Genomic DNA, 25060 nt, shown 5'->3' with positions numbered 1-25060 from the left:
GAATGAACAATAAATTAAGTCCAGGAATTTACAGAACTGCTCTTTGCAACAGAAATAGCCTTCTGCACGCAGAACTCCAAACAGGGGGCTTCCTCCTCCTAGTTGTCGATATCTGAATTAGCTCTGGGGAAACTTCTGCTGGCTTAGTAGGGTGTAGGGAGAAGATGGGTTGCATGTCAGTAGGTCCCTAGCTGAACACCCAGCTAGCAGCGAGGCCCAGCTGTGTTTCTGGCTGAGGTATTTACTCTGTAGCACGGCCCAGACTTTCTGAAGTCTTTTCTTCACCCAGTTTACATCTAAAACAGAGCTTACAAACAGCTATCTTTATTTGCATTTAAAGATCTGATTTTTCTCTTTTGAGGTCAATGGGAATTTTCCCATGGATCTTTAAAGGGGGTTAACTGAGTTCAAAAATAAGTGTTTTTCAATATTATTCTTTGTGTAGTAGAATAAACAAAAGCCCCAGCTGAAGTCAGTGGAAACAAAGTTAGCTCAATGCTGAATGCTCTAGAAATTCTGAAACTTAATGTTCAATATTACAACAACCCTTATTAAAGGGTTTTCCCCCTTCTCCCCAAACATTTGGATTTGCATAATGCAACACTGGGAGAAAAATACTTCAACGCAATCATGTGCCTCTTGTGTCAGGCTCAAGAAGAGAACGCTGTGGATATCGGATCCTGCGTAGCCATCGTCATTCAGAAGATCAGGTGCATTGCATTGGCAAAGCTAAGAAATACGAGACGGCAACCCGCGTAAAAGAGATCCTGCTCAGCACAGTCAGTCCGGAGCAGTTTGTTTTAACACTGCTTGAAGCGGAGCCTCCCAATGTGTTGGTGAGTCGTCCCAGCAAACCATTCACGGAGGCCTCCATGATGATGTCCCTGACAAAACTGGCAGACAAAGAACTGGTTCACATGATCGGTTGGGCCAAAAAAATTCCTGGTAAGAACGTCAGCTTTGGTTTTGTTTATTTTAGTCGATGCTTTTACTATCAACGTACCATTGTCTACCCAGAAATAATAGCACAGCACAGTAAATGTGCGGTATAAAAAGTCTTAAGCTTTTTATCCTATAAAGTAATGGGCAATTTGTTGCTCTCAGTAATTCACCTGGATGTATTTTGATTTAGAAAATGACCTAGTCCCTCATTTACTATCTGTTGTTAGTCAAATACTTGTTAATTTTACTAAAAAAGTGTAGTTGGTGTTGCTTGTAATTTCTACCTCATTAACTGTAAGCACCCGATTAATCTGATTTAGAAGGTTCATTAAAAGTGGTATTCACTAGATTGCTATAAAAATGAATTTAAGACCAAATTATTTCCTTGAATCCTGATAGAAGGTTTCTAATAGAGTTGGTGAAAACTGAAGGGCGTCCAAGCACTGAGTGTCTGCAAGCACTTCATTTGACAGAGCTGCTATGCAAGAGCATCACTTTGCAAAGCGGTGCATAGTATTGATCTCAGAATTATCGTGCGCTGTCCTTCAAAACAAAAGTCACTGAGGATGCTTTTGAGTGTTGGCAACACAAAGAACATGCACTGAAGTACAACTACATGTGTTACTGCTTTTAGTGTCCCAAAGGCAACCACAGCATCATGGCAACGTACCATTTCACTTCTTACAAACTAGAAGTGGTGAGCATTTGCAATTCCTTTTCCATGAAACACCCACAACCAAACCAGTCAGAATAAAGAATAGAAGCCAGAAGAAAAGCAGACAGCACACAGAGATGATACTTGACAAAGCTGTGCAGAAAAACATGCTGTCTGACATGAACTGAACCACAGCCTGTGACCCTTTAGTGAGAGCGAAGGTGACCAACTAATAGTGAGCTGAAAGGATGGAATAATCGATAGACATATGGCAGCGTGGGGCTTAATCCTTGACTTCAGATACGGTGCTCTGCTAGAAGTGATCCCTATGGCTGCGTTACCCTTGCGTGGCTAATACGTTCTGCAGTGTGCCTGGTAGTCCTAGCCCCACATCCGTTAGGACTGAGGGGCCAGCGCACCGTGGGTCCTAGCTTGGATTTTATGCTGAAGGTGACTAGCGTGTGCTGGTGTGTGCCCTGGTCTGGGCACGCCTGTGTGCTGTGACAGCACTTGCCGCTGCTTGTGTGCGCACAGAGGGGCACGACACTAATCCTTACGCCTAGAAATAAATGGAGCGTGCACCAGTACAGGAAACAAGCCTGGTGGAGGGTGTTTTGTATAATCCTTAAACAAAGAATTTAGAATAAGGGAAGCGGATCCCGTTTAGGCTCGAGGTGGAGTGGCTGAAGGTGCTACCGACTCCAGCTGCTGGACCGTGTCTCCTAGTTGCAGATCACAGTCCCTGCAGCTCAGCCACCCCGTCAGAGGGCTCGGTTTTAGTGGTAGTTTTAGGGTGTGCAAATTCCAGGTCAGCTGCAGAGCTGCTGGGAGGAGATGCTTGCTCAGCATGAAGCATCTTAAACCGTGCTTCCCATTTGCAAAGCGATCGTGTTTTTGCCGTTAATGTGGAATATTTTAAACTGATACCGCGAATCCTTTCCCGATTTAAGAAACTGAAAATAACTGTGAAGTAAATAACCATAAGGGGTTAAATGGTGTCTGTTGCTATAATTTCTTATTTAATCAGAAAACCTGATCAAAATGTACCATTTCAGAGGACTTGTAGTTATGTTAGTCTGGTAGGAAGTGAATTGTGAAGGAAAACCAGGGAAGGTCGTAGAAAACAACCTCATTTTAAGCAATATTTGAATGGAGAAAAAAACCAAACCATTTTTTCTATTTTCTGATTGTTCTTAATTCCTGTTTTTTTAACCTGTCAACTTTTTTAGAAAAACCAACAATACAAAATAACCACAAACCAAAAACCTCAGCTGAGATTGTTTTGAATTTTTTAAAAGATCAGTTTCCAAGCCAAGCTCAATTTTGACATTGATCACTTTTTAGTTTGTTTTCAACATGTGTCAGAAGTAGAAACTTTTTCTTGGCAATGAGAGACCTGTATGAAGAAAACCCATTAAGGTAATCAAACCCCTTCAAAAAAGTTCCTGGGAATGCTGACACTTTAGTGTGTATGTTTTTTCTGATTACTCTGGTTGCACAGAACAGAAATAAACACCATTTTAGAACAATGTCAGTATAGAGGTGGTGTTTAACATGCACCTGGTTATATGTAAAATTGCCATATTATGTGGCGGTTAGAGCATTTACTTCAATGTGGATATATTTATTTGTTTCCATTAAAATAACTGCAATGACTAAAGCTCAGAACATAGAATTTCCATTTGCAAAAATTTTTGCCTGAAGTTAATCATCTTAGATCCATGCCTGGTTCCTGGAGGTAAGGTCTCAGAAAGAAAAGGAAAAAAAAAAAAAAAAAAAAGAAAGAGTTCTTGACTAATAGCTCAGTGAGCAGTAACTTTACTTTCTATGAAACTGAGTATTTGTTTTTGTCTGCCTGGGTTAGAAGCCCATTTTCACCTCTAAGTTATTATTGGATATTATTTTGACGCTCACCAAAAGTGAAAGAAAATAGTTTTATTTTTCCTTATGGATGCTTATGTTAACAGTAACATTTTTGCTTAAATAGGAAAGATATTTTTTTCATATTTAATGACATTCTTTTGTTAAGAATTTTACTCTGTGACTGTTTTTGTCTGTACTTTCAGCTTAGTTTTTTTTTTTGTTGTTGTTGCTCGGTAAACTAGAAGCTGATACCTAGGGGTTTTTTTCCTTCTCCGTTCCAAGTATTTCCAAGTTGTCAGACAGCAGAACACAACTTCTGTAATTGCCTTTTTACTTTGTTGACCTAATCTAAGAGAGTTCAGTGTGGTTCGTACCTGAACCTGTATTGCTAATTGATAGGATGTTGTTGCAATATTGAAATTTGCATTCATTATGCAACCTAGTGTGTTGCTGGCCAGAGCAGCATGTCTTTCAGTAGTTACTGCACATCCGGCACAAGTTTTTTCTTGTCATAGTAATTTATAATTGAATTATTAGGTATAGAGCACATGATTTGAAGGACACATACTACAGCCATAGAAAAATAAGTAGTTTAATGTACTCCACAGCAAATGAAATAGGACTTCTGACACTGCAGTGAAGCTGCGGTGGTGATGTGCTGTCCTTGATCTTTAAAGCGTAAGGTTGTTAGGAAAAGGAAAAGTAAAGCCCTTCCGATAGCTGTGCTCAGTGGTCATAAATCATACTGCTGGTGCTGATAATGTGAATTTAGCAGGTGATATCTGGGGTAAATCTGGATCTTTAAGTATCTGTAGGTGGAACGCTGGGGCTTGGTCTGACATCTCACTCAGCCGAGATGGTTTCTAAACCAAATAACTGGTTGTTTATGCTGAAGAAATTGGCACACGCCTGTGTCAATGTTATTTAAATAAACTTCTGAAATGTCTTTGGGCTGTTGTTTCCCGGGAACTGCCACTGTCAATTTATACTATTCACGCTCCCATGAACATTTTTCTAAAAGCACTTGTAAAATTATGAGTGTGTGTCTGGCAGATAATCTGTCTGTTGGCTGCGGATTCTGTAGTAAATTCGGTGGCAATGAAATCCAGGAGGGAAGGTACCGCTCATGGGTTCCTGTTTATCTTTCTTAGAAAATATGGAGCAAGGCTATCAATTTTTAAAGGCAGCATTTCTAGCAATGATAAGACAGAGTGCACATTACCTAGTTTATGTCAACCCGTGGCTGTCACCAACCGTCTTCCAGCCTACTAGTCTAATAAGATTAAAATAAACGGAGCATTTGTCTAAATTACTGACAGCAGAATTCTTTGACAGCGCAAATGTACTGTGTATTTTAAGACCTCAGACAACTGAGGAGAACTACGGGAAGCCTGTCTCCCATGGCCAGGCTGTAATGATTTTTCACTGTGCAGAATTGTAGATGCCAGCTTGTCTGAAAACGAAGCAAAGGTGCTAAGAGCCCGATGCTGAGCAGCTCTGCTTTGAAAACCGCAGCCTGATCTTGGTTTTGACCACTGATCTGTATCGTTGTACTCCTGGACTGAGCAGCCTGTCCCACTTGTGTTTTGATAGTTTAAACTTCTTGTCTTTTGGTTCGGGATGTGTAAATTGTATTTCTCCTTATTTGGTTTCTGCGTGTCGTCTTTTCCCCAGTCTTTTTTGGAGGGGAAGGGAAAGGGAAATATTGAAATCTGACTCCTTTCTGTAAGTTCTGGAGAGAACTAAATGCTGGAACAGGTTTATGCACAATCACATTAATTCTGTTCTTACTTCTGGGATGCTGTGTATGGAGGCAATGGGGACACTTACTACCTCCACCAGGTACCCTTGTCTTTTTTTTTTTTCCTTTTTTTTTTACCCCCCTGGTATACTACGGTTTTGGGGAAGGAGGCAGCAGGACAGGGACATGATGGGGTGAACACATATCATTTACAAAGGGCATGGTAACACAGAGGAACTAAGATGTCGGTTCTTCCACAGTTACCCAGCAAACCCAGAAACATGCCTGTCTTACGAGAGAACAAACCCCTGCAAGCAACAACTGTATGCATTCTGGGGAAACAATTTTTTCTGTTTTCTTAGGAGTCCTCCACAGTGTAATGCAGTAATTTCTGACGACTGTGAGTTTCCCACGTGATTCCCTGGTGCCTCTCAGGAGACTGTGGGACTGTTGTCTAAAGAGGTGGCCGAGCATAAGGCAGGTCCTTTGCAGTCACTTGAGTTTCACCAGCTGCCTGGGAGTAATTGCACTTGAACATCACTCTGCTCTATTTCAAATGTTTTGTGGAAGACTTGAAAATGAAAATAACAAATGTTTTTGTTCCTATTTGAGATGGCAGCATGGTGCTTCTGATTTCAGTGCTCCCTGTTCTGGCTTTCTTTACAACCCTTAATTCTTCCTGTTTCTTTTTGTTTCTCATATACTCAGTCATCTTTATCAAAACAGAAAGAAACAGGTTGATTTATTTTATGCTTCATTTTAGGTTTCATTGATCTCAGCCTCTATGATCAAATAAGACTCTTGGAGAGCTGCTGGATGGAAGTTTTAATGGTTGGTTTGATGTGGAGATCAATTGACCATCCTGGGAAACTGATTTTTGCGCCAGACCTTGTATTAGATAGGTAAGAGAAATACATTTCTTGAGAACACTTCATATTAGCATGTTTGGGGGTGGGGTAAGTGGTAAGAGGAAGAGGATTAAGTATGGGAGATGCTATTAATACTTTATCTAACAATATACTTGTATTTGTAACCACAATATCTTGAGCTTCCACATACTTACAGGGGCTTAAGGAATGCCAAGTATCAACAGTATTGTTGAACTTGCAAATTCCTGAATCCCTGCAGCACATGACAGTGTGACGTTTCTCTGTATTTTTCACATCTTTTGTTGTTTTTGTTCTTTTTGATCCACATTTCTAGATGCTGAAACTGTAGATGCATCAAGACAATGCACTACATTGTCAATTTCTTCCCATATCCCTCAAAATTAAAAAAAAGTAGACATAGCATCAGGCCATCTTTTCATTACTTTAAGTAGCTTTTCTACCTTTTTTCCTCCTGCCACTACTGCAGACTTCATAGGTAGCTATTATAATGAACATTGCACCACTAGCCAAAAGAGATTAAAAAAAATCTAGCTCGTTGTTTAATACTGAGATTATTATTTCAAGCTAAAGCAGGGTGTTTGCAAGTTTAAAATACTATCTCCATAACATCATGTACCAGCAGGAAAGAATATGGATTAGTTGACATGGGCTTCACACTGGTAAAAAGTCAGGGTAACAATCTACTCTCTTTGGTACGCTTAAAATATCTCTGAGCTTTTTCAACCTGGGGAAATTCAGATCTGTATCAGTTTTGTGGCTTGAGCTCAATAATAATCATCATCATAAATACATAAAGCAAAATGGGTTAGTAAGAGAAAGAAATTTAATTTATAAAAGATATGAAATAGATTATTTGCTCATGTAAAATTCAATGCAAGGACATGCTGCGTTGTTCAATATAATGATAAGAAATTGCTGAAAATGTACGATACTCATGAGCTGACATGTGCTGAACAGAATGAGCGTGTTTGATGCATTCCTTAGTCTCCACAAGACACAGTAGAGTGGGAGCTAGCAAGTATCTGGCCATGCTGTAATTTAATTTTTTTTTTTAAGAGATGAGTATATGAAACTGGTCTGTAACTTGATTGTACTTGCATGTGCCTGCTTGAAGGCTCAGCACCTTCCTCCTGGGAAGTCAAGCACAGCAGTGCAGGAGAATTAAAGAACTTGAGTCTGTTTCATCTTAAAAACCCAAACCAAAAAAAGGATCAGTAACTTCAGTGGTTTGAAATTTACTGCTGCTGAATTTTAAACCCACTGGAAAGGCTTTGGGTTGTTTGGGTTTGGGCTTGGGTTTTTTTTTCAGATCAGAAAATGGGACCATTTCTAATATCCAAAATGGAGAAAGCTGCCTTCAGTAAACACTTGCAAACATAAAAATAACCAAACCACAAAAACACCAAAACTCCAAGTCCTTTTACTTCTAAATGCCTTTCAAGAAAAAGGTGCTGGTGTATGGGGTTAGAGGTTGTTTCATTCTTTAAAAAAGTCTTATTGTTCCAAGAAACTTGTCTCAGGGGGACTTTCTTATCCAGTTCTCCAAGTCCTGAGTCCTCTGTGGGGTACAAATAGTGATGTCACCGGCTGTGGTATTAACACCTTGTGAAACAAATCTGGAAAATGATTCATGGTGGTACTCTGCCCTGTGCTGCAGTTCCAAACATTATCCAGAATTATAGTGGCTGTGAGGATAAAGCCTCTTGCAGAGATATGGTCATACTTACCTGCAGTCAATCCTGCATGCACTTTAAAGAGAAAATCAGTTTCTTAGAGGTGCTGACCTTTTATACCAGTGTAATTTTCAATTTAGATTTCATGATAGAACCTTTTGAATCCTCCCAAAGATGAGATGGATAGGCCTTTTACACCCTCCTTTGTGCTTTGACTTTTATCTGGCTGAGTCAGAGTTCCTTAATTTTTACTTTTTCAGTAACATTTTGAAATGCCTTTCCATAGGGACGAGGGGAAATGCGTAGAGGGAATTTTGGAGATCTTTGATATGCTCCTGGCCATGACCTCAAGGTTCCGAGAGCTGAAACTGCAGCACAAAGAGTATCTGTGCGTCAAGGCAATGATCCTCCTCAATTCCAGTGAGTATGTGGTTGACTCTGAAACTCACTGAATCGTACTTTTTATTTCAAAGGTGGCTTGGGAATTGAATGTTAAAAGTGGCAGAAATAGCAAATGAGATAAAGCTGTTGAAAGAGAACAATACAAAAGGAGTTCTAACTGTCAAATTGTAAGGATTTTTGCTAAAAAAACTTCTAAGCTGTATCATTTGTTGGATTTAGGGTCTATGCCCTGTTGCAAGAACTGCATGAAAGAGCTGAAGTCTGAAAGCTTCTTACAAGGTGGGCTTGTAAGCCCAGGCTGTGGATAAGTCCTTGTCAAGAAGAACTTTTGCTTGTACCTCTGTGGGTTCTGGTCATGTGTAAAGCTGCAGTACGGCACTACAAACTTGTCCTTCAGTCTTAATTCTGGTAAAACTAGTTAGTCATCTGGGTGATGATGAATAGGGCTTACATGTTCCTATTTAATGGTGATTAATTGGTAGAAATGATTGAAAGTACTCAACAGTTCTGCAAGATGAATTTCAGGGTAGGAGCTTTGCTTTGCAGCCTTTTACACAGGGCAAATAGGAGTGTGTGTTTGCTAGTTTAGGGTACTCTGCAGTAAAAGAATTTTATTCCCCCGAACATTTTATAATTAATAGTCAAAAAATCCATCAGTCATAGCTTTTTTTTCTTCCTCATGAGCAAGGAGTATTTCTTTCTCTTCTCTGGTTAGGCATGTTTCCCTTGTCAGCAGAAGAACCTGAAAGCAACAGGAAACTGCATCACCTGCTTAATGTGGTCACAGATGCTTTGGTGTGGGTCATTGCAAAGAGTGGGATCCCCTTGCAGCAGCAGACAACTCGTCTGGCCAATTTGTTGATGCTCCTCTCTCACGTCAGACACGCAAGGTAAATTTTACAAAAAGTAACACACGAGGTGTTAGTGTTTGTTTATTGCAGTAACAAAGCAGGGCCTGAACTCCCGAGCATTCCTGAGGGAATCCTGGTACTGCTGCTCATCTCTGTTCATTGTAAGACTTGCCTTCCTGATGCATCTAAACAGGCAATATGTTCAAGTGCTTAATGGCACTCAAAAATGTGTTGATACTAAGATGTTGTCTTAACTGTGTCACATTAAATTGTTCGTTATGTATCTGCCTGAAATGTTTAACAATAGTAACCAAAGTCAGCCTTTCAGAAAAAAACCCACCTAACCATCAAAACTCTTCTATCCAAAATAGAAGTGTCTTTCAAGACTAATCTGCAGCGTGGGCTTTGGTGGAGCAAAGTGTACTTTGGGTGCCATGTTTGTCCCAGGCCAAACTTACTGTCTTTTATTCGAAACTACAGCGGTTTTGCCAAGTGACTTGTGCTACAGCAATGCCACAGCCCTGCTTTCCCCATGGGAAGTGGCTCTTCTGCTCCCTACCTGTTCCTGGACCTCCTTTGAGCTCTGCTTATCTTTGCTTGCAGTACAGCAGACTCAAACACAGGGTCTTACAAACAGAAGTGTTAATTTCCAGGCTCTTTGTCTTTTTAAATTACTACCTGGAGACCAGCTATTCACAAAGCTGGCTTATATCTTGGCTTTTTGGACTGTGTGTCCAGGGAAGATGTTCCTGGGACCAGGCTGAAGTATGCAAAAGAGAGATGGGCATAGCTGACTTTGGGAAGGGACACTGGAAGAGGGACAGGCACCTTTGGAACAACCTTCCTGTTAGAGCAGGTGGCAGCAGCAGGAACCTGGATGTGCTGACAGGCAGCTTTTAACAGCCAGCTCGTGAACTGCGGCGGGGTGTGAGAGCGGGCCCTACAGAAGCTGTGGCACCAGCCAGAGCTGCACCCGGCTCACGGCTCTGATGCACTGCCCTCACCTGGTTTGCCCGCTGTGGTGTGACACCGCATTGCAGCATCGCAGGGACTCTTGGTCTGGCATGGCATGAATAAACATTGTGAATTGTGGCAAGATTTTTATATTTTCTTATTAAAACAAGAGTTTTTATGGTGTGCCTACCTCAGCCGAAGTTTGGAGGATACTTGTGACTTGTCTCCTTTTATGTTGCTTAGCATTGGTCAGTCAGCTGACCAATTTTTCTGGAAATATTTGTTACTCTCCAATATTTGTTCTGGAAATAATTGATGCTCTCAGCCTGGATTACCAAATGACGCAGGACTCTCAGGAGCGGGGTGTAGGAGGGGGGCTGCAATTCCTTCTTTTCCATTAAAATATTTATAACTCTTCAATAGTAGCAGAACCTCATTTTTCTGGAAGCATTGCCCCCATCTCAGTCCAATCCATCAGGTCAAGACAAAAATACTTTGAAAGCCTGTAGCCATCCGCAAGATCTGGCACTGGATATGCAGAGAAGAGATAAACTACTTCATGTTAGCCAGGGTGCTTTGGCCTTCCTAATCAACGGCAGGAGAGGCAGGTTGTCATTAGAGCTACCTGTTGTAAATTTTGCTTCTGTATGAAGCAGGTAAGGCCTCCCATGTTTACAGCATCAAAGAGGTGTTCTCTTTGATGTCAATAGGGTCAGTACATCTGAATTATTCTCTGAAGTCAGTTTGTGCAGTCTAAAACAAATCCTGGTTCCCCAAGTGGTGAAACACTCAGGCTTAAAGTTATTGGGATGTTGTTACTGTTGGTAGTGGTAAGTGACCTGAGGGACTACAGCAGCTAAATCCTCTTAACTCCTAATAAAATAAGGATCCTCTTGAAACCATGAGTGTGTTTTCCTTCTCTGCATTGTTGGACCCAGATCGCTGACTTATTTCTGTTGTCCTTCACAGCAACAAGGGAATGGAGCATCTCCTGAGCATGAAGTGTAAAAATGTGGTCCCAGTGTATGACTTGCTGCTGGAGATGTTGAATGCACACACGCTCCGAGGGCAAAGGAAGTCCCTGGTCACACATCCTGAATTTGGCCCGATAGAACAAATGGAGACTGGAGACAGTCTGCGAAACGGGGCAGCCCAGTAATCCTGTTGAGACCTGGAAATGTGAAGCTTGTTCAAAGCTCTGGGAGAAACCAAAACTATTGGGATGGGCTGCTGAAGCGTGACCTAGTGCGAGTCCTCATCTCTTCTAGATTTGCACATCAGTATCTCGGGAAAGGCTTGTGGGGCACACGCCTCTGTCCGTGTTTCTGATGTAATAGCTGCACTTTTATAGTGCCTTCTCTGAGAGTCTTCAAAAGCACCTTATGAAGTGAAGCTTCAGAACAGTACTGTGAGACAGGGAATTACTGGCTGTCCTTGTCAGAGGCAGCTGAACTGAGGCAGAGAGATAACAGGACTGGATTGAGATGACAGAAGAAGTCTGGGTCAGGGCTGGGAGTGAGCACCTAGGTTGCTGTCTCCCAGACCAAGGCTTTTAAGCGCTGACTAGATGATCCCCTCTCTCACGTGAGATTGTATGAACTGTGGAGCAGCATCATTTGGGACAGATCCGTTTACCTGTGTGTGCTGGTCCCTGGGGAATACCTGCTTTGGCTGATCTAGAGGAAGTGCCGAGGTATGTGCAATGTGAAGGAGTTTGTTCTGTTCTTAAATATGCAATGGCTGCAAGGGCCTTCATAGGAAGGCCGCTCAGAATAGCTTCTACAGCCAGTTCGGAGCCTCTTCAGAGATGTTAAACCAAGCTTAAGTTTGCGTTTCGTGAGCTTGTTCTTAACACTCACATTATTATCTGTGTATAGTTCTTCAGTGCTTTTAAACAAAGGCCAAACTGCCTGGATATTTCAGTCAATGCTGACCTTTGAAATGTGTTTTGTCTGTGAGATTAATATGCTGTTATACGTATTTATGAATGATGTTAAATCTATTATAATAATTGGGCACAAGAGGTTGCCTGTGGATATTAACTGTTTGCATTTGTATATGATCTGCTGATCAGGGCTTGTGAAATCAGCCAGAAACAAACCACCTTCCTTCCCTTTTTGTCTTGCATGTTCGCGTAGGCAGGATCCCTTAAAGAGCAGGGGGGGTGACGGTTCTGGCACTTCCTTTGCTTTGCAAGTGTGATGGCTTGTTCAAATTTCACAGACTATGTGGGCTTCAGCCCCCCTGTTGTGCTGATTTCTGCATGTGTTTAAGCTGCACTGAGCAAAAAAACCCAGAGGAAGTAGCCTGGCTGATGACCTCCGCCAAGAGCAGGATGGAATAATTCATTCTGGCAACTACCAATATTGCATTTTGATGTGAGCTAGAATGGCAATCACTCTAAATGGATATGCTGAAGTATAATGCATGCATCTTCTGGGCATTTCAGGGACGGTGAGATTAAATTGGGATTACACCAGAGGTCTATTTTGAGCCAGTAAGTCTTTCGGATTAGGGACTTTGCTTAGTATGCCATTTGCATACTTTGAATATTAGTCAAACCTTTGATCTTGGTGGTTTTTTTAAAGCCAAGAATGGTATTTTTTTATAGGAGGCACGTAAGGAATTTTCAGTGAGTTACGCAAATCTTGTTTTGATCTTGTACTATACCAGATGCTCCTGCTGGTCTAAATTTTTACTAGCTACCTTTTTATTGTTTTTAAGAAACTGTAATATAGTAGTGCCCTTCTAAATAAGTGTAATATTTACTACACAAAAGGGAAAAAAATGTGAGTACAGTCTGGAATTCATTGGTATTTAATTTTGTGGGAAGTTTTGCTGTGAAACAGATGTGTTTCAGTGTTTCTTGGGCTTGATCACGTTATGGGCTCAGTGCCTATTGTGTTGTGCTTTCCCCAGTTTTCCGTATCCTGTGTAATCTTTTTGTTTAATACAGTTTTTCAAAGAAATGTTTAAGTGATTTTTTGTTTGTTTGTTTTGCTTTAGAAGTGCTGAAATTATGTGCAATCTTGAAACAAACCTCTTTGAAAGAAAATGGGAAAGAGTGGGTATAAATCGTAAAATTAACTTTCAAATGGGAATTTGCTGTGGTTTGACTCTGTAAAAGAGTGATGCTGCAGATTTGTGCCACGTGTTGTGATTCATATATGCTGTTACTAGGGCAGTGCAAATAGGCAAATGATGTGACTTTAACAGATACGTTTTGTCTTGTGGAACATAATTTTATTAGAAGTTGCTACTAGTGTTTTAAAACGGGGAAAAGCCAATAGCTGCCGACTCTGGATTAATGTAGCTGCGTTCACAGTTGGTAAGGAGGAGGCGCGTGTCTGAAACAGCCCAGTTTGTAAACAGGGAGCGGTGTGACTGTGCCTGAACAAAGGTGCCTTCGTCGCTGGAGAGCTGCGGGGTTTATCGGGGGTCTGTACCGCACAGGCTCTCTCGGGTGCTGCATTCCTGGCATGGACCATGTCCGTGTCCCTGCCAGGCCTGAGCAGAGCTGCCACACTGCCTTTCAACTTGGATACTGGGGCTTTTCCAGTCTCAGCATGAATGGGGTGCTGAGCCACTGCCAGGGCTGTGAGGAGGGGAGGAGAGCAGGGCTGGTTTATCGCTTTCCTTCACTGCTCTGCTGTACATCAGCTTCTGCTGCTGAGCCAGGACCTGGCCAGGGTGGCTGTTTCTGCTTGAAGAATTTACACTGCAGTTCTGGGGTGTTTGCAGAAGTGAGCAAACTTGGTTCATGGAGGAGTGCCAGTTGCCATGGGTTTAAAAAAAAAAACAAAAAACAAGAAAAAAACCCAAAATTTATGTGTGTGTTAAACACATGCTGAGGGTCCACTTAACTCTGGAACTACTGGAACTAGAACTGAATGGTAAAACAACCTTAATTTCTTTTTGAAGAAATGTGGTAAGTCTTGGAGCATTTCAGGCAGGTGAAGTGCTTTGTCTCCAGGAATGCGAGACCTTTTCCTCACCTCCATCTTCTTGCAAATTATGCTTTTTAGTGCTGTCACTCATGTTGCCAGTCAGAGAGGAGAATATGAAGAAAAGATGTGTTGAAACATTCTGCCTTGAGGATAGTGCCCAGCAGGCTGGGTCCTTCTATACAATGTGTAGCAAATTAAGACAGGTAGTACTTAAAGATCTTTTTTCAATAAGTATGCGTATTTCTATAATAATATTTTAATTCATTACTGATTGAATCTGTACAGAGATCACGAGCGTCCTTTTAAATGCTGTAACTTTCTCTTTTCCTCCTGATGGCCTGTGGAATATGGAAGACATTTGCTGTAATTACATCATTAGAGTGGTTTAACACAGCCCAAAAAGGCAGTGAGCCCCCTGAAAGTTGCCTCTTGGTCCTATTCGAGCTGTCACCAGTGATCAGCCTCTTCTGAGGTAAGAACTTTTGTCTTGTTTGGACTTTATCATAGAATCACAGAATGGTTTGGGTTGGAAGGGACCTTAAAGATCATCCAGTTCCACGCCTCTGCCATGGGCAGGGACCCCTTCCACCAGCCCAGGTTGCTCCAAGCCCCATCCAGCCTGGCCCTGAACACTGCCAGGGATGGGGCAGCCACAGCTGCTCTGGGCAGCCTGTGCCAGTGTCTCAGCACCCACAGTGAGAATTTCTTCCTAGAACCTAATGTAAATCTACCCTCTTTCAGTTTAAAGCCATTATCCCTTCTTCTATCTCTGGAATCCCTGATAAAGAGTCCTTCCCCAGCTTTCCTGTAGGTCCCCTTTAAAGTACTGACAGGCTACTGTGAGATCTCCCCAGAGCCTTCTCTTCTCTGGGCTGAACAGCCCCAACCCTCTCAGCCTGCCTTCATAGGGGAGGTGTCCCAGCCCTGACCATCTTTGTGGCCTCCTCTGGACCAGCTCAAGCAGGTCCATGTCTGTCTTTCCTGTGCTGAGGACTCTGGAGCTGGATGCAGTACTCCAGCTGGGGTCCCATCAGCGCAGAGTTAAGGGGCAACATCCCCTCCCTCAGCCTGCTGGCCACGCTGCTTTTGATGAGGCCCAGGACACGGCTGGCTTTCTGGGCTGTGAGCGCACATGGCCGGCTCACGTCCAGCTTTTCACCCGCCAGCACCCCCAAGTCCTTCTCCGCAGGGCTGCTCTCCATCCCTTCGTGCCCCAGCCTGTATTGATACTGGGGGCTGCCCTGACCCAGGTGCAGGACCTTGCACTTGGCCTTGTTGAACTTCATGAGGTTCACATGGGCCTGTCTCTCCAGGCTGTCAGGGTCCCTCTGGATGGATACCTTCCCTCTGGAGTATCAACCACACCATTCAGGTTGGTGTCATCTGCAAACTTGCTGAGGGTGCATTCAGTCCCATTGTCCATGTTCCCAACAAAGACATTAAAAAATACTGATCCTGATATGGATTCCTGAGGGACCCCACTTGTCACTGGTTTCCACCTGGACATTGAATGCTTGACTGCAACTCTTTGTGACCATCCAGCCAATTCCTTATCCACTGAGCGGTCCACTGGTCAAATCCATGTCTCGCCATTTTAGAGACAAGGATGTCGCACAGGACAGTATGAAATGCTTTGCGTGAGTCCAGCTAGATGATGTCAGTCACTCTTTCCTTAACCACCAACGCTGTATCCCTGTTGCAGGAGGCCACCGCATTTGTCAGGCATGTTTTGCCCTTAGTGAAGCGTGTTGGCCATCATCTATCACTTCTGTTTTCCATGTGCCTTAGCATAGTTTCCAGGAGGATCTGCTCCATGATCTTGCTGGGCACAGAGGTGAGACTGACTGGTCTCCGGTTTCCCAGGTCTTCCTTTTTTCCCTTTTAAAAAATGGGGGTTGTGTTTCCCCTTTTCTAGTCACTGGGAACTTCACCAGTCTGCCATGACTTTTCAGATATGATGCCAATGGCTTAGCCACTTCATCTGCCAGTTCCCTCAAGACCCACGGATGCCTCTCATTAGGCCCCATGGACTTGTGCAAAGCCAGGTTCTTCAGCTGGTCTCGAAGCTGATCTTCTGCGGTGGGCAGTACTTCATTCTCCCAGTGCCTGCCTTTGGGTTCTGTGAATTGGCCGGTATGGCTAGAGCACTTGCCAGTGAAGGCTGAGGCAAAACTGTGGAATTCCTCAGCCTTCTCCATCTCGGTTATAGCCAGGTTTCCCATTTTTTCTCAGTGGGTGGGGGGGTTACAGTTTCTTTGATCTTCCTTTGTTGTCTTATGTACCTGAAGAAACTGTTCTTGTTATTTTTCACATCCCTAGCCAAGGTCAGCTCCAGCTGTGTCTTGGCTTTCCTGATCCTCTCTATGCCCTCGCTGGCCACATCCCTATAATCTACCCCCAGGACGTATATCCCTGCCTCCGCTGCCTATGCATTTTGGCTTTGTGATTTAGTTTAGCTAAGACATCTTGACTTAGCCAAGCTGGCCTCCTGCCTCCCCTGCCTGACTTCTTGCACCTTGGGATTGAGAGTTCTTGTGCCCCAAGAAAAATGTCTTTAAATATCTCCCAGCTCTCATTCGCTCCTTTGCCTCTGAGGGCAGTTTCCCAAGGGATCCCACGCACTAGTGCCCTAAACAGCTCCAAGTTTGCCTTCCTGAGTTTTACGGTCCTGGCTCTACTTTTTCACCCACCTTGTACCCCTCAAGACTGAGAATTCCACCAGGCCATAACCGCTGCAGCCCAGGCTGCCTCCAGTCCCGACCTCTCCAGCAAGTTGTGTGTTGGTGAGCAGCAGGTCCAGCAGTGCCTCCCCTCCGGTCGGGCTCTCCATAGCCTGTACTGGGAAGTTGTCCTCAGCGCACTCCGGTAGCTGCCTGGGGTGCTTGCAGTTTGCTGTGGCGCTTTTCCAGCAGGGGTCTGGGTGCCTGAAGTCGGGGTCAGGGCCTGTGAATGTAACTTGGAATTGCTGGCAGAAGGTTCAGAATACGTGTGTATAAATTGGCGCAAAAGTCGCACGTGGAAGCTCAGCCTGAGTGCGCCGAGGAGCGCTACTGGCTGTGAGTTGGATCTTGAAAGGCACAATGCTGCTGCCACCGGGTGCTCTGGTGGCTTTGGAGCCTTAACTATATGGAAGACAAGTCTGAGCTTTTCCCATTAAGCTGGACCTGAATTATTTTTAAAAGCTGACCCAGAGAGCCTGCTTTTGTGCGTCCAGGCTTGCTTCTTTGTCCGAGTGATAGAAGGTAGTTGTGCACTGATTAAATTGCTGCTCTTTCCTAGGATGTGCTTTAACCTGTGTATATTAAAAATATGGTTGTGACTATGGGTCTGTTTTGATCTTAGCGCAGCGAGCATGTGGCACTCTCTCCCTTCCCTGCCCTTCCCCACCAAGGCAAGCGCCCATGGAAGACCAGTTGCTCTTACCTTGACAGCTGAAGGTAAAAACAAGCCTGGATTTGCATGGCTTTTTCTGAGGAGCCTTAAAGTCAGCACAGTCTAAGGGCCTGTCACAGGAATTACTGTTTTATAGGGATGAATACTGATCGTATAGATATTAAATATATCTATCGGTGTATTCTGTCCAGTTCTTTGGATGGCAGAGTAGTTTATAACCCTCACTTCTGGCTGCTGTAAGCGAACACAGCCAAGGACAGTCACCACCACGGCAGCTGCTTTTAGTCTCAGCCCAGCTGTAGGCTGCACTGGCGGCGTGTGGTCCTGTGATCCTTCCTTACACTCAGAGCTGGAAGTCATGGGAGTGCCTTTGCTGTTGTCACCATTTGTCTCAGATGAAATCATTGGACGTTATTTATGTCCTGTGAAGTAACAATTCAGCAAAACAGTTAAGGGTGTGGCCGTCCGTTGTGCTGACGCAATGCCTAAACCAATCCTAAAGCAAGCATTGTAAATGGGAAGATGAAAAGCAAGTGGGTTGCTAAAATATGGAAAATAAATACTGTTGACATTTGGTTTTTTACAGTGTTTTACTACTGAACTGAAGTGTGGCGAGTTAGCACATTTTCATAGCTAAGGCTTCATTTCATTTAGGGACATGGTTTAGTTGTGGACTTGATTTGGTGGTGTTAGTTTTATGGCTGGACTTGATCTTAACGGCCTTTTCACCTAAATGATTCTACGTTTCTGTGATCTGGGTATTGTTTAACTCTTTCCATCTTCACGCATGGGCGTCACCTGCACTCCTCATGCCTTGTTGAGTGTCAGCCATTTCAATTTAAGTGCATGAAGATAACGAGTGCTATGCTATAAAAACGCCAGCTGCTGCTGCTACTGCCCCAACAGCCAAAACCTCCTTTGCTCACCAGAATGTCCCGGAGCAGGGAGCTGGCGCAGCCTCGCAGTCTTTACCGCGCGGTTCCTACGGCCACTCTCCGCAGGATTGTCAGAGTCCGATTTTATATGTGATTTTAGTTTCAATGGTTCACCCTCACTGCCAGTTTGTCATGGAAAGGGATTTATGACTGAAGATGGTGCCTTTTACAGTACGTTACTGTATGGATGTTACACTAACACGAAAACCCCCCACACCCCCTCCCCTTCTGAGCTGCTCTTTAGCTCTGTGAACTTAGTGTTTGTCCCGCGCTGCGTTTCTCAGCTGTAGGTTGCTGTAGCTGAATAAACAGGTATCATGAAACCCAACGATACGGCTTTTTGTCCATGTCTTTCCTGTAGCTGAGCTCCGCCGTGTTCCGTGAGTACATACTGGTGTGACTGGGCGGCCTGAGCGTGTCCCATCCTCGCCCCGCAGTCACGCCACAACCTGCGGGCTGCTTCCCTTGCCAGGGGCGCGACTTCTGGGGCCATTTTCCAGCACCCAGCGACTGCAGAAGATGCAGGCGGAGCCCTAGTGCCTCAGGGACCAGCAAATGTCACTGGCTGTGGGGACACACTGTAAGGAACACAGCAATCAGTCCTCTGCTTCCAAGGCTAGCACAGCTGTTGTTGGCTTATTTCTTTTGGGGGGTGGGGTGGCGTCATAGCTGAAAACAGGCTGAGGTCTGTCTCACCTCCCTGCCAAAGTAGTAAGACTTCAGCTCAAAACTAGTTTTGACCTGGTTTCACTCCTACACACAGTGCGTGTGCAAAAGCATCTCTCACTGTTGCTCTTGCCCTCTTTTAACCTTTTTTTTACCCTTCACTAACAACCCAGTCCTGAGCAATAGGATGACGCTAAGAAAGTGGTAGGTATGTTTAATGACTTGTTTGAAGTGAACTTCAGTGCCAGCCTGCAGTGCAGTGGTTATAATCAGCTGGAAGTAAAACTACTCAAAACTAGGGTTTGGAAGAAGAAACAAGCTTTTTTTTTTTTTTTTTTTTGTGACATTTTGAGATAATTTCATGAAAGCTCCTCATTTTATATATTACATCAGCTCAACAATTTGATACAACTGTACATAATGAAAGGAAATTGCAGGCTATGAAATTTTCTTTGGACCTTTTAACATTGTTCAGTTTTTTTTCTCCTGCATAGGTCCTTGAATGGCAGAGGAACGGAGTATCATGTCAGCAACTGACTATTAGTTCTCGGCAGAAAGGTTTGCATGGGCATTTGTGACAAGCTGGCAATGAAATAATGGTTAGAGGTGGCTGCCTTCTACAGGGACAGAAACTTAAATGAGCTCTATCTGAAAGTAATTGCTTTCCAAATAGAAAATAATGATGGCAGAGGGAGAGGAGAGCGTGTGTGGCGAGGGGCGGGGAGGACCCATCATTTCTCTCTGCATACAGCCCTGCTGCCGGCGCTTTAGCTGTGGAATCGGTCGGTAGCTGATGCACAGCCCTGGCTCCACACATCACAGTTAAGAGTATTAGTTTAGTTTAACATCCTGGAAATAAGCCATACTTTGCCACCATGGTTGGGAAGAAGCTGTTGGGAGTGCTACAGGTAAGAATGCAAAGCAACTTGTTGCATAAATCCCCCTACCCAAAGATGGGGGAATAAGCAGCCACCAGTAGTGAAAAGTGTAGAAAAGGTGGGAGAATTCTTACAGGCTAATCACAAATCCTATTTTCTGTAGGTTAGCATTACAGAAATTGGCTAGTTCCTGGGTGATTTTCACTGCAACCAAACACAAAAATTCTTAAGTGTTCAACCAAACTGCTTAACTAGCACCCGGAGCTCTCCTCGACACACGCTTCCCCCTCTCCAGCACTGCTGCTCCTGCTTTAGAAAATCCGTGCTGGAGTGGGGAAATAGTTCAGTATTTTGAACTAGTAATAAGCATTGGTTGGTTTACCTTCATGTTCTTCCTCCAGGAAGTTACAGGCAGTTGCAAAGGAGAGTATCGGTGCCACCGAACACAGGCTCCACGTCTGAATTTTTCATCTCTTGCTCCAACAAGCAAGAGGGTGGTTATGCTTCTTCTGGCACTTGTGTTAACATGCAAGTAAGTTGACCTGTACAGGAGTGGAAGGGTCAGCACTGTTGGATCGTAGCGCTGGTTGCCGCCCCTCCCCCCACCCCCCAGATACACTGATAGTCCCTACAGACATTGGCAAAATTTTAATGACAGTACTCCAACCGTACAACCGAGAGGCAATGGCAATGCTGACTGTACACAGTGTTTCTCTAGCCATTGCTCAGGTGTCAGTTTAATTTTAAAGATGAAGCTTATAAAAATGCACAGTTCTCTCCCATGATACTGTACATTCTTCAGCAGGTTAAAACCACAAAAAATCTTTCACTAAAAAAAGTCATTACATTATTTGTATACATCAGGGATAGCTGACATAATCATGTTCATCTAGAAAATATGTGCATTATAAACCATTTCCAAGCAATGCAGCAATTTCTTATTTCAGAGGTAGTATAAAAAGACGACACAGCAGTCCTAACCACAAAACCACTGTATGTTAAACAAAACAAATATGCATCCTTTTATTGAACGTGTCAGATGAATAAAACACAATACTAATAACAAAGATTCAAAGAGACGTCAATTTTTTTGTTTCCACCAAGTGACTACAGACCCAAGAGATACAGGTAACGTGAAATATGTGCGGTAATCATTTTATGCAAAGTGCCTCTTCAACTGCTCGTCTGCATGCTAACCTGAGATAGACTACTGTGTTTAAGATTACTGTGATGTAGTTTCTGCACCTAATAACTCAGTATTCAATCACCTTGCAAGCTTAAGAGTACTGCACCTATAAAACAGTGTACCTATTGCATTAAAGTATAAAGCGGGTTGCTTACAGTTTAAAAATCTATAGAAAAAGTTCATTTTCCATACAAAACCACTGAAATTTTGTCAAGATATAAATTCTGAGATGTGAAATTTAACACATTCCCTGCAACAAGAAAAGGAGGCTTATAAACGCGAGGCTTTATTTAGGATATAAGGGTGCTGTAGTAGTCAACTAACAGCACAAAAGTTTCTTTATCCAAGTGTGTGACATCATTGCTTGACGAATGTTGGCAGCATGAAGAAAGCACTGCAGAGATGGTGAAGACTCACGTTGCTTTCTAAGTCGGTGGAGGCCCGTTGGTGTACACCAGCATGAGAGAGAAAGAACGGGCAAAGTTGTTTGCCCGGGTGCAGCTGTAGTCTTCCTCAGAAAAGGGAACCATGAAAGCCAAAAGTAAAAGGATAAGAAAGGACAACTGGAAAGGTAAAGCTGCTCGTAACACGCGGTAAAAGAAGGAGGAAGACTGAGGAGTTGCTTGATTGTTGTTGCTTTCACTTCTGAAAAAAAGGGGGGGGGGGAAAGAAAAAAGAATTAAAAAGGCACTTTAAAGTTTGAATTGAACAAGTTGTTTTAACTTCCTCTCTAGGGCTGACCCTACCCTCGCAAGGTGCGTGGCTGCACAGCGACAGGAGAATGCAGCGCGCAGTAACCCACTAACTGTAACTGGAAAGCCCGCCAGACTGCTCAACAGGAAGCCAAGCTGCTGGTTTGGGTTTATTGTCCTTTCTACCAAAGAAGCAGCATTTATTTGTAATGGCTTAGATCAGTGCATTTTTACCTTCTTTTCAGATGCAAACTTAACTTTTCCCAGGAGACAAACAAATCACCCTAAGCACACGTTGAAGTGCAAAGGAAAGCCACCGCTCAGAGCGGCTGGGCTCTGCTCTGCCTCGGCGCTACTGATGTGTCCTTTGAACAGGTCCTAACGTACTGGGGGTGAAGGTCTCCCTTTGTCCTTCATGGTCTGTTTTTACTTAGTGGCTCTAAGCTGCAAGTTTTTCTTTTCAGGTATGCTGGTGGAATTAAAGGAAGATTTCAAACGAAAACATTCCCCCCTTTGACACAAAAATGATTTCCTCAAGAGTAAAGAGAAGCCAAGGTTGCACGTTGGTGCTGAGGTCTAGGAGCAGGAGGGCTAAAGAAAACCATTCACCGTGGTCCAGCCCAGAGCTGGTGGGCAGAGCAGCCACTACAGGTAGGCAGAAACCATCTCCACCTGTATGTCAGCCTGTGAGGAACAGCTGCCAAGGTTTCTGCTGGCACTCGGCCCACCTCTGCCATTTACACTATCCTTCAAGAGATCACAGGTGAATATACAATCATACCTGGTGCTGCTGCCGTTTCTGCCATCTGCCGTTCTCCTTACGCTGTGCTGTTGAGAGAAAGCACTTTTAGTATCCAGGTTTCAGAAACTACAAAGAATTTCTCTTTCTCAAAAAGATTCAAAAGTCCTCTTGTCAATTCTGTAATAACATACATGCATCTAAAAAGCCATATTTACCTTTGACCATCTGAGGAACTTTCAGGCTAAATGTGTCAAAATATGCTATGTGCTGATAGCAGAATATTAGGAAAAAAACCCAACTTGCCTTCGTCATAGCAGGGCTGGATGAATTATGGAGTCTGGAGACCAAGTTGTCTGGAAGCAGCAGGAACGATTTGGTATCCTGAAAGGTAACCACACCATCCCCTTTAAAAATGCATGATCAAAACTCACAACAGATGAAGTGCAAAGAGCCATCCCGCACTGCCCCTCTGCAGGTGCCCAGCCCACTGCCTCTTCAGGTGTACGTAACCAGCGCCAAACAGTGGCTCCAGTTCTCCAGCATAAAGAAATGCTTTCCTGTGACAGCCCAAAGGAACTACAATGGAACAGGGGCGTACGGGTACCAACTTGAAAATATCTCCATCTCTGCCCAGGATGGGCAATGCACTGCCATGATCTACAACTCCTATGTGTTTGCTGCACGCTCCTAGTGTGATACTTGGTATGGATGACAGGGTAATTCAGGCTGGAAGGGATCTCAGGGACGTTCACCTAGTCCAACTGCCTGCTCAAAGCAAGGTCAGCTATGAGACTAGACCAAAAGCCTTACTCAGAGCTTTATCTCATCTCCTCTTCAAGCCCCTCAAGGATGGAGATAGTGCAACCACTCTGGGCAATTCCTTTCGATACCGTACTAGCCTCATGGTGCTCAGGTTTTCCTATAGCCAGATGTCCCATCCCAGACACCAGACTTAACTGTTCTTTTTTCAGCTTCTATTGCTGGAAGTACTGAAGTTTTAAGTCAGTCTTTTACAAACACCTTTACTCTTGGTATGTCGTTACTTTTCAGTAAGAAAGATTCATGACTTAAGTATTGAAATGCTGACTCACCAGATTTCCTTGTATTGTTTTTAAGTCATCTGAAACTTGTTCAGTAAGCCGTTTCAGTTTACTTCCAATTACATGGACCTTCTCACCATCTTGAATGCAATCACCTTGGGACTTAGGCAGCAGGGAAGCAGTGAGTTCTTGAAGAGGGCTTATGTTACGCTGTTGTTCCAGCAGCTCTTTCTCCAGTTGCTTAGAACAAACAAACAAAGAACAGGGCAAAAGACTGTTACTTTCAACTTCCCACAGAAAGAGGGATTCAGGAAGGCTTTAAGGAACACTCAAGCTGCCTGAGAACCCACAATGCATAGGAATGGCTATTGCAGCTACGTACGAAATGAAGTTCTCTTGATGAGACTGGTTGTACCTGCTTGAAATAACATTTAGAAATAGTTCTAGCAGTAATTAATCCATATGGAAAAGGCAATGACTCTTGGAAATTATAAGCCTTATTCCAGCATAGAGACTGTTCGTAACGAACCTAATTATGATGTGTAATTATAGAAAAAAAACACCTCATCTAGGCAATCTCTTAATCTATTTCAGAAACCAGCCCCATGCCTGAATACAGCAGGTTTGTGGACAGGCTGCAGGCATCCTGAGAAATAAACATACTGCTCTTCGTTTTGTGGCGAGAGCCACGGACGCACTGGAAGAGCTGAGGCGCTGTATTTAAGACCACACTCACCATGAGCTCCTTCTGGCTTTTCAGTATTGTATTGAGGTCAGCATTTGGATCTGTGATTTGTGCTTCATCCCTTCGCCTATCAGCACTTGCTAGCCACAGGGTTAATTTTTGGCTCTGATCATGGAAGTCCTAGAGAAACAAAAGATTTGCACATATGAGAAAAAACACCTTTGCACTGCTTTCACCTGGCTTTGCCTGCAAACAGAATTACCAGCCCAGATTAGTCAGAGCCAACAAGAAAATCAGCACTAACGAGCTACAGCAACCTAGTTAAACTATGTGTAATAAAAGGGTATTATCCAGTCAACAGATATTTTTACCAAATCCTTTAACCCAACACCGTCAAGTTTGTAAGAAAATTAAGTGTCTTGGATTCTGATGTGCAGGAATTACCCCTCTGCTCTCGCCCCCCCATATCTACCTCTCAGTAGCACCCAAAAGAGGAGTTTTCCCTTATAAGCTGGCATGTGATATGCACCTGGCAATGCAGTAGGGCTTGTTGTAAACCCTTCTTCCAGTTGTTCAGTACATGAGCGACTGTCTCCCAGTGCAAGTTCACCTTCTGAAGCTTGTTCTGAAGCTCTTTGAGCTCTGTGCTATCCGCTTCCTGGAATTCTTTGCTGCTCCGGTTAATGGAAAGCATCACTGCCCTGTAGTTATCAAATGCCTTAAGAATGTCCTGGTAGAAAAAGATTAGGAGCTTCTATGAATGATGAAAAACGTGTTGTTTATTTACAATAAAACTATGCCCTCAAAAGATTCACAGGTATTGGGGAAAGCTGTTTGAATCTGGCAACTTTCCTGATACTGCTAAGGAACATATTAAGGTAGGTGGCTGTTTTTACGTTATTGTTTTTAACGCCAAAACCTCCAC

The 25060-nt window shown here is 43.5% G+C and overlaps 2 protein-coding genes across 3 annotated transcripts in view; one reads left to right on the top strand and one right to left on the bottom strand.

Annotated features, from left to right (window-relative positions):
- Window positions 1-20644, top strand: part of ESR2 (estrogen receptor 2) — a 98046-nt gene extending 77402 nt beyond the window's left edge. For both annotated transcript variants that reach the window (XM_080395856.1, XM_080395855.1), the window contains 5 exons: window positions 649-945; window positions 5965-6103; window positions 8051-8184; window positions 8882-9056; window positions 10941-20644. In XM_080395856.1, coding sequence (XP_080251982.1) covers window positions 649-945; window positions 5965-6103; window positions 8051-8184; window positions 8882-9056; window positions 10941-11130 — 935 coding nt within the window. In that variant the 3' untranslated portion in view covers window positions 11131-20644. The remainder of the gene's footprint in view (window positions 1-648; window positions 946-5964; window positions 6104-8050; window positions 8185-8881; window positions 9057-10940) is intronic.
- Window positions 20645-20786: 142 nt separating this feature from the next.
- SYNE2 (spectrin repeat containing nuclear envelope protein 2) overlaps window positions 20787-25060 on the bottom strand; it is a 189300-nt gene continuing 185026 nt past the window's right edge. The window contains exons 108-113 of the mRNA XM_080395850.1: window positions 24665-24865; window positions 24187-24315; window positions 23502-23690; window positions 22714-22791; window positions 22450-22496; window positions 20787-21621 (exon numbers count right to left, since the gene is read on the bottom strand). Of these exons, the coding sequence (XP_080251976.1) occupies window positions 21402-21621; window positions 22450-22496; window positions 22714-22791; window positions 23502-23690; window positions 24187-24315; window positions 24665-24865 (864 nt within the window). The 3' untranslated portion in view covers window positions 20787-21401. The remainder of the gene's footprint in view (window positions 21622-22449; window positions 22497-22713; window positions 22792-23501; window positions 23691-24186; window positions 24316-24664; window positions 24866-25060) is intronic.

Source organism: Falco punctatus (genome assembly GCF_963210335.1).
Source record: "Falco punctatus genome assembly, chromosome: 7".
NCBI classification, from domain to species: Eukaryota; Metazoa; Chordata; class Aves; order Falconiformes; family Falconidae; genus Falco; species Falco punctatus.
The sequence above is the reverse complement of the archived record's forward strand: the minus strand, read 5'-3'. Positions and strand labels throughout refer to the sequence as shown.